Raw genomic sequence first — 9995 nt, 5'->3', positions numbered from 1 at the left:
ACTCTTTCTCCTCACTCCCCTTATTTGCCCTGTGTTTAAGAGATAGTTTGTAGGCATCCTGAATGGGCTTGGTACTGGAATATTAACCTTTGTTCCTCTTTTGCTCCAGAGTTGTGACCATTAGTATTTTTAGAAAAGTGGGCAGCCAAATAGGGAACTAAGTATATCAGCTTTATCCAAGGCTTTCTGGTGATGAGTCAAAACTGAAAACTATTATGGAATTCTTACCTCCATCTCATATTGAAGGCAGTGGAGCTATCATATGGAGAAAGTGAGCCTCACTCATTATTGGCAGACTGTGCCGAGGTGTGCATACACATGGGAACTGGCAGCTTAAAGCCTCCAGAAAGACAGATTTAGGAAAGCGAGGCATAGGCATCTAGATGTGACTTTTTAGCAGTATTCTCCAAATTTCTTTGATTGCACAATCTTATCAATAAAAAACATATGAACATTTATCACCAGTGTTTTATATATTTATTTATATATTACATAAATGTACTGCAATTTACTTAATAAATTCTATAATATACAAAAATTAAAAATGATAAATAAGCAATACTTCTAAAAATGATTTTAATTATATTTTGTTTATTAGTGGTACAAAACTCAATAAGCATCACTGTTCTTGAAAAGCATGATTTTTTTAATTTTTGAATTTTATTTTATTTAGAAAAGCATGATTTAATACTTTGTGATGTAGTGATTTGAAGGTCTGGTTCTAAGGCAAATTTATTTCAGTATTTGGTTTTTAATGCTGTTATATTTGAAAAAGGTACCTTTAAAGATTTGAAATTCCAAGTGGAAGAGATGCATCTTGGTTGAGCTTAGTAAATCACAGTACTTATTTTTCATTTCTATTATGTTATTCAAAGTTTTTAGCTCACAGTTTTTGAGTAAAATGTTACTTCTCTGATTAATTAGTTCCGGTAAACTCTTTGGAAGGCATTGCATTTTTTTTATATTTAAAAGGAAAAATGGTCTGTTAACCTGCTGAAACTCTTCATTTGTGAGATTTTTAAACAAATAAGAAAAGTGTTTCTAAGTTTTTAAAATGTGATACTGTGAGCTTCTAGGGTACTCATAACACATATGCACACATATAAAATTACATTAGAAGGAGATATTTCCAATAGTTTTTAAGATGTTCTTAACTTGAGTTTATTTCAAAAAGATAGTTATTTTCACACTCAAAAAAATGTCACCACCTTACTCTGAAAGGACAGAGAAGTATATATTTTTAAATAGTTGCTAGTTTATATACTACTGACAGTCATCACAGAAAAGTTTAGCAAATTGCAATATTTATCTTTTTGTAAAACCAAACTGCATGATGCATCTTTATGTTTGCCAGCTTTTTAAAATGCTTTGCCATGAAATTTCTTGCGATCAGTTCTCATCTATTTGCAAAGTAGACTAAATATTCTACTATTCAAGGTAATGTAATTGGTCAACCCACTTACCTAGCAAACGCAATACCCTGAAAGCATGAGGGCACTGATGTGAACCCCTCTGAGTGTGAAACTCACACTTTTACTCAGAATATTTGTCTACTGCTTATAGTCGTCTCTATGTGCTTACTTTCTTATTTGTTAAAGAAGTTGGAAAATTCTAATATTTTCTCCTGCTACTCTAGAGAATAATCCTTGGTCCCTGCTGTGAGTGGTCTTGTTTCATAGGGTCAGAGAACCACAGAGTGTGAAAAGGAGTCATTGCTCCTGAGCTTGGGCAGGGAAAAAGACAATTTAAAACATCTCTTTCAGACTTAAGAATTCCATGCACCTGTAGCTTGTACAATGAATGGCAGTGTCTGAGCAATCGAAGAAATCATTCTTTTTCCACATATAAGATCTGTGCAGAGAATGAGTAAAGATAAAACTCTCTCTTCTCAGCATTTGTTTTTCTTATAGTGAAACTGTCATTGTTTTGTTAAGTGTCTTCAACACTAGCCTGAACTTGTGAAGGGCAGGAACGTCTCAAGCTGGAATCAGCAAAGTGCCAGGCATATAGTCCTGCCAGCACATTAGTGAATGTTAATTGATGTAAGGATAGTGAGCTTGCCATTAGTGCTAGAAGTGGGAGCATCCTAGGAAAAGGTAATCATGTAGGCTAGTAGGTTTTCAAAGAAACTGTGGAATGGGGGAGAGTGGGCCAGAAAGGCCATTGGGGAGGAAGTGCAGAGCAATGTGAGTGAATGTTCAGACTTTAAAATAGAAGTGCCATGAGGAACTTCTGCTTTTGGGGGCCAAAAGCAGCAGAGAGGAAAGGCATAGTGGAATTAACTGAAATTAAAATTCTCTGCAGGTGCTAACACATATATATGGAATTTAAGAAAAAAAGTGTTATGAAGAGCCTAGGGGTAAGACAGGAATAAAGACGCAGACCTACTGGAGAACGGACTTGAGGATGTGGGGAGGGGGAAAGGGTGAGCTGTGATAGGGCGAGAGAGAGACATGGACATATATATACTAACAAACGTAAGGTAGGTAGCTAGTGGGAAGCAGCCGCATAGCACAGGGAGATTAGCTCGGTGCTCTGTGACCGCCTGGAGGGGTGGGATAGGGAGGGTGGGAGGGAGGGAGACGCAAGAGGGAAGAGATATGGGAACATATGTATATGTATAACTGATTCACTTTGTTATAAAGCAGAAACTAACACACCATTGTAAAGCAATTATACCCCAATAAAGATGTTAAAAAAAAAAATTCTCTGCAGGTTCAGGAGAAATTCTAGGTGGTATCAGAGGCTTTATGAGACTAGCCTTTAGAAGTTTTGTTCAAGGTTCTAATAGAATTTTGGCAAAGAGTTGTTTTGTTCATGCTGCTGCCATTGGAGAGAGCTCTGCTCATATGAGGAAGGAAAAGTAAAAAGGTAAGAAAATGAGGGATTGTTAAGTATAAAATACCAGGTTGTTAAGGATAAATTGAGTATTAGTATTCTAAAGGATTTTTCCCCAATTATTTTGTATTTATTAAAATGCATATTCAAAGTAGACTTCCATAATAAGATTAAAACATTAGAAAATATGAGGTTCCATATTAAATACACATACACTGTCCACAGATTGATATTTTTGCAACAATTATTGTTTTGTATTTGCAACAATACAAAAAATACAACAATTTTTGTACAGTAATTGTCATTCAGTTAGCTTAACCTATGATTTAATTATGTATATATAAAAAAAACAACACATTAAGCCAGTCAGGTGCAGCAATAACAAAATGATCCAAGATGTATAAAACAAATGTTTTCAGTACACTGAAAGTATTTGTTTTGTACTTTAAAACAAAATTTTCAACATAATAAGGATTTATTACATACTATAAAAGTTAAACAAGTGATTCTTGAAAGACACATAATGACAAAGATTCCTGGGAAATTATTGTTTGTAAATAAGGCCATGTTGATTCAGGTTCAGCGAAGGTTGGAAATAAATACAATTCTCCTTTTCAGGTTAGATTTTTAATAGACAGTTTGTTCACTATTCCCCTCACCCTTCCTCTCCTTTCCCCTCCCATCCCTTTCTCTTTACTCTACTATACAAATCTATATTAAAATGTCTTGTAATTTTTAAACGCTAACCATTATGTGTTGTGACCAGAGCCCTTAAGAACAAAGTTAATTATTAGCCCAGAAATATTAGTTAGTAGGGTTACTCTGGATGAAATCACACAACCAAAAACCGAAAGCCATCTGTTCATTACTCCTTTCCACTGTACCTACTATTCCAAAAGATTAAATTCCAGTTCCTTCAGTGGCTGATAACTGAAGGAATATTGGAATCATTTGCAAGCAGGATTACTGCCATTTGTGGGATACAGGACCTAGTCCACATTAGATTAAGACCATCATTTTTAGTTAACAAGGAGAACTCATTGTTTATGCTATTATGTACTTCTCTCCTCTCTCATAATTCCCTTAATTATTTTATATTTAATTGTACAATTTCGTTTCTCTGCTAACTTAATGATAAACTTAGTGAGGTGTTTTCAAGTCATAGAATATAAGGTACAAAATATATAATACCTGATACTAGATGCCCATAAAATTTTTGTTGAAGTATAATATCTTTTCTAATTATATTCTTCTCTGCCTTATAAAGTCAAATTAATTTATTTACATTGTAGATGCTGAGAAAAACTCTTAAAGGGTCTGAAAGTAAAGAACTAGAAGTAACACCTGAGGCACCAACTTTGGTGCCATTTGGGGATGTGGTATGTATGACTAAACCTCAATAAACCTGTACAAATTATTTTTTATTTCATATGAAAACTATTTAATGTCAAAAAGCATGTGTAGAAAATGGTCCTCTCTGATAAACATATTCATGAATTTTTCATTTTTATGAGTCAGAAAAGCATTCTAATAATCACTGAAATTTTGGAAAACATCCTGATTCACAGAAAAAATGTCTCTGCTAGGGATTCCCAAACGCTAGTTACATCAGAATTACCTGGGATACTTTTTTAAAACATTGGTTCTTGGGCCCCACTTAAGATCCGCTAACTGAGAAACTGAGAATAGGGCCTAGGAACCAGTATTTTTGTTAAACTCTTCAGATAATTATATTTTTGTCAGATTTAGGGAACTTTGAGTGATAATGGATCCCACATCTCTCTCTCATCCAAAAAATAATAAACCATAGAAACAAAAACAAATATACTCATCAGTCATACACGTACACACACACACAGGTGGGACCTAATATCTAGGCTGAGAACCAGAAAAGTCTGTTTTCTCTTTTGGGCACTATAGAGAGAGTATAGGCCGTGAAGATCTATGTATGTTTAGAACTATCAAATATTGTGGTATTCTCTCACAGTTACCTTTATTTTCTAAACACTATTAGAAGAATTAGTGGCTGTGAAATGAGAGTTTCTCTTGTGTCTCTTCTCTAGTTCCAATTGTGTACTAATACATTTTCTTGATTAAAAAATATATGATGAATTTAACACCACCTTTTTAGGGGGAAAATAAGAATAATTCATGTATACACTTTTGTTTTTACAGAATGACCGTAGTGTACCTTACTCGTAAAATTATATAGCACTTTCTTCCCTCTATCATAATCAAAGTTGAAGTATAAGCCTTCACTGTCCGACTCTAAACTTAGAAAAGATTCTTTGAAATCACTTTTGGCCATAAACTATTATGCATGTCACTATGTTGACATACTAATTTCTGTAATCCATACTCTTGAATATGATTTCTGCATGTCTTTAGAACTCACATTTTGAAGAATCTTTTTATTTCTTCCACAGTTCCTAACCTTATAGTTCGTATTTTCCTTATTTGAATTGCATATTGCTAGACATCAGAAAGCTTCTCTTAAGAGTTAGCTGGCAGTTTTGACAGAGAGATGTTTGGCATGTGACTGATGGCTCCTCCCAGTGTGTGATTCAGCCACATCACCTTCTCTTTGAATGTTCTGTGATTTGGCAGAGTTGGTGCATGTGTAGGCCATGATAACTACATCACAACCCACTACTCCTATTTCTAATAATCATATCCCATTTTCAGAAAAAAATGAAAAAGATGTCTTAAAATTGAGCACATAAAGTACTTTTGTCAACAGCTGTGGTTGCTTTCCTGTTTTAAGTGCATGTTTGAGAGTGTTTTGGGGGTCAAGGTGTTGACAGGGTTATTGCTTTGGGCCACAGATGCTTCTCACAATCTGTGGCAACATTTGTTATCTGCAACCTGTGAATGGTCATCATTATGGTTTTTGTTTTGATTTTTTTGTTTGTTTGTTTGTTTTTGGCTGCATTGGGTCTTCATTGCTGTGCATGGGCTTTCTCTAGTTGCAGCGAGCAAGGGCTACTCTTCCTTGCAGTGCACAGGCTTCTCATTGTGGTGGCTTTTCTTGTTGCAGAGCACAGGCTCTAGGCTCACAGGCTTCAGTAGTTGCATCATGCAGGCTCATTAGTTGTGGCATGCAGGCGCTAGAGCATGCGAGCTTCAGTAGTTGCAGCACACGGGCTCAGTAGTTGTGGCTTGCGGGCTCTAGAGTACAGGCTCAGTAGTTGTGGCATGCGGGCTTAGTTGCTCTGTGGCATGTGGGATCTTCCCGGACCAGGGATCAAACCCGTGTCCCCTGCATTGGCAGGCGAATTCTTAACCACTGCGCCACCAGGGAAGTCCCGTCATTATGGTTTTGAATGTTAAATCTTTTTCTATGCTTGAATAGAAATTTATTCTCTTTTTTATATTATATGGATCTCTTATGTAAAAGTATAAAAAGCTATTGAAATATAAGGAAAATTAGGGTAGTTGCTGATGGCTTCATGTTGAGATACTTGACAGGCAGTCAGTGATTTATGACAGAATTTTTATATATAGAATTATGCAAAACAAAATTATAGCTATATTTCCCTGTTTTACCCTCCTTGTGTGCACCCAGTTTTAAGAAGTAAACAGTGATTCATGGACTTTCCTATGGCAATACCATTTTAAGTCTCACCTAGATTAGAACCTTTCTTTTAACATAACATTTTATACTTATGTCTCTCTAAGAAGTAGACCACAATATTTTCTTCTTTAGAATTTCATCATTCAGATACAGTAGTCTTTTAATTAAATATTGAGTGCTAACTTCTTTTTCTGCATTGTTCTAAAACCAAATCCTTAAAATTACTTACGCTATATTTAAAACTACTATTGGGCCATTTATTTTGTTTCACAGGTATTTAATATAATATTGCTCTTGTTTTTACTTGGTTTTTAAGACCAAACATGGCTGAATTAAGATCAAATGGCTTACATTTGGCTAATACTGCATATTAGTATTCAAGTATTCTTGTATTAATTTTGTACTTGATTTTATGGTTAAACACAAGATACAATTTTTCTTAACATTTGGAAACACTTTGTACAAGAGAGAATGAGTATTTCACAGCCCTTGTCATATTATAGTCAGTGCATGATTGTTGAATGAATACAGCGGTTTTAGGATACTGGATAAAAAAGCTTATCTGAAGCAAGGCATATTTCTTGTTATATGCAAGATGCTATGTTGTATCAGTTCTTACCTAATGTAAAATCAAAATGATTCAAAGAGTGATATTTGGATTGAAGTTAATAAATGAACCATTTTTTCCTTTGTATTCTTGTTTGTTTTAAGTTTACTTTGAACAAATCTTGCCTATTTTTCTGCTTTCTGGTGTTTTCTGTAACTAGATATTTCTAATAAGAAAAAATATTTCTAATGAGAAAAACTAACAAAGTGAAACTTTAAAAAAATGTAGTTTGGTGAGAGTAAAATGGAAGAAAAGTTAACTTTTAAAACTTAATTCGCTGTGTTTTTATTTTGATTGTTATAGGTTGGCTGCCTAGCCATTCATGTAAAGAAGTGCAAACATTTTACGCCTAAGAGTATCCTTTCTTTTGGTTTAAGAACCATACTGTGATCATATATCACTGTTTCTGTTATATATTGCTGCCTTACAAAACACTCTAAGACTCAGTGGCTTAAAACATTAACCATTTTATTACCAATCACTATCTGTACGTTCACTAGGTGGTTCTTCTGCTTCACATTATCCCAGCTGGGGCTGCAGTTCAAAAGGGCTGGGATACCTAAAACGGCTCATTTACATGTCTGGTGCCTTAGTGAGAATGCCTGAAAGACTGGACTTAGCTGAGCTGCTGAAAGGGTTAGACCTTTCTTTCCATGTAGTCCTAGGGTCTTGTCTTTCATCATTAAACATTTTTTTCTGCATTAATTTTGATTTAAAAATATTACATTAAAATATTGATTACTGAAGTTTTTGGTGGCCACTTAAATTTTGTACCCTGGGTAGTGCCACCCTATCCTAGTCTCAGCCCTGGTCACGTCAGTTGCATGTTAAAGTAGTCACAGGACCAGGCCAGATTAAAGAGCAGAGGAAAATAAACTCCACTTTTTGATGTGGAGAGTGACAAAAGATTTTTAGCTATCTGTAATCCACCTCGATCATCATGTAAGTTAAAGAAAATATACATATCTTCTTGGATGATAATACTAATTTATTTCTAATTAATAACTTTGCTTCTCAAACACTGTTTAAAGGGTTTATTTTTCTCGGTGCCTTTAAATAAGCTGAATGCTTATTATTAGATCTGTCATGGCATAAAGCCAGTCTCATTATGAAGACTTGATGTTTCTTTTGTATATAAAGTGAACTATTGAAGAGAATTCTAAATAGAGAGAGTTTTGAAGATAATTAAATCATAAAACAAAGTCGTTTTAATTCATGGAGTGCTATGAAAGATAAAAATACAGACCAATATAGTATAAGTGAAGTATATAGTGAAGTGAATTACAAAGTAGAATGCTGCTTTAAATTTTGTTGTCCTAAAATTAAGAATAAATTACTCTGAAGTGACATATTTTTTGAAGTTTTAAATTTCTATGTAATTACGCTTAGAAAAAAATTTTCAAGTATGTATTGGAAATGTTTAGTCACCTTAAAAATAATATATAGGTAAATTTGCAAAAGAATTATAATGGAAATGTGAGGATAAAAATATGAGAAGTAATCTAAGGAAGAATCAACCTTCTTTTCGTACTTATATTGTACCTACCACTGATGGGCAAAAATACTATTTTAAAAGACTTTCCTTATTGTTTAATATGCTCTTTCTTTATTTGATTGATTCTTAGGTTTTGGCCTGAATTGTTTAATGGATTAATTTTACAATGTGTTACTGTTCAATTACAACAAAATTTGCTTCCTAAATATGTATTTTCAGTCGGTTTACAGCATTACAGTAATTTGTTCATTCGCGTCTCTATTAACAACGTGGTGAAATGTACAAAAATGTATAGCTTGCTACCCCCAAACAATGAAGAGGACCCTGTAATTACATTTGATGAAGTGAAATATTTTTCTGTACAGGTAATGTTAAATTTCTCTTCTAAATAAAAGAATGCATTTTTATAGTTTCAAACGTTCTACACTAACAATGTCTTTTTTTTTCCAGGGGACAGGAAAGAAACAAAAGCAATGTTCTTTTATTTGATACTTTACAGTATTTTATTTCTGTATTACAGGCTATACTGATGTTTTTAGAGTTTACTGTAGAATACATAATCATGGTGCTCTTCTCTGAGATCTTGCTGTCAGTGATTCTGAGTGTTTATCACACATGGATGCATTTTTCTCTGTCTTAGTCTTCCCCTTCCATTTGCTCTCTTACACCTGCCTTAGTCAGCGTGGGCTACTATAACAAATTACCATAGACTGAGTGGCTTAAACAACAAACCTTCATTTCTCACCTTTCTGGAAGGTGAGAAGTTCCTTATAAGGACAGTAATCACATTCATGAGGGCTCCATTCTCATGACCTAGTGACCTCCCAAACACACCACCTACAAATACCATCACATTGGAGATTTAGACTTCAACATATGAATTTTGAGGGGACACAAACGTTCAGTGCATAGCACACCCTTTTTTTTTTTTTTTTGCGATATGTGGGCCTCTTACTGACGTGGCTTTCCCGTTGCCGGACGCGCAAGCTCAGCGGCCATGGCTCACGGGCCCAGCCGCTCCGCGGCATGTGGGATCCTCCCAGACCGGGGCACGAACCTGCGTCCCCTGCATCGGCAGGCGGACTCTCAACCACTGCGCCACCAGGGAGGCCCAACACACCCTTTTTTTTTTATCTCCTCCTTTCCCTCTCTCCTTTCTTCTTATATAGACTCTCTCTAATTACTTTCACATGGATTAGCTTATTTAGTCTTTATAACCCTTCAAAATATATATATACTCTTATTATCATCTTTATTTCGCAGATGAGGAAACAGATACTGTAAGGTTTAAAGAACTCTCTTAAGGTCATAGAACTAGTAGTTGGTGGAGCTGAGAATGCAGTCAGTCTGGCTTCAAACTGGCTTCATTAAACCACCTCTCACACCAGAGCTTGCTATGCTGGGTTTGCTTCTGTTGACAGTTAAGCTTCTTAGAATCTTAAATGTATCTCAGAGTTGTCTTTAAAATGAGTGACACTCTT

At 34.9% G+C, this 9995-nt stretch overlaps 1 protein-coding gene across 1 annotated transcript in view; it reads left to right on the top strand.

The window, feature by feature from the left end:
• The window catches only part of LOC103081113 (amyotrophic lateral sclerosis 2 chromosomal region candidate gene 11 protein), a 142615-nt gene that overhangs the window by 15684 nt on the left and 116936 nt on the right, over positions 1 to 9995 (top strand). Inside the window, 3 exon segments of the mRNA XM_082931462.1 lie at positions 4131 to 4217; positions 7323 to 7374; positions 8734 to 8879. Coding sequence (XP_082787588.1) covers positions 4131 to 4217; positions 7323 to 7374; positions 8734 to 8879 — 285 coding nt within the window.

The sequence above is a fragment of the Lipotes vexillifer genome, unplaced genomic scaffold, assembly GCF_000442215.2.
Source record: "Lipotes vexillifer unplaced genomic scaffold, Lipotes_vexillifer_v1.1 scaffold648, whole genome shotgun sequence".
In the NCBI taxonomy this organism is placed as follows: Eukaryota; Metazoa; Chordata; class Mammalia; order Artiodactyla; family Lipotidae; genus Lipotes; species Lipotes vexillifer.
Note: the sequence above shows the minus strand (reverse complement) of the source record. Positions and strands in the feature narration are given on the sequence as shown.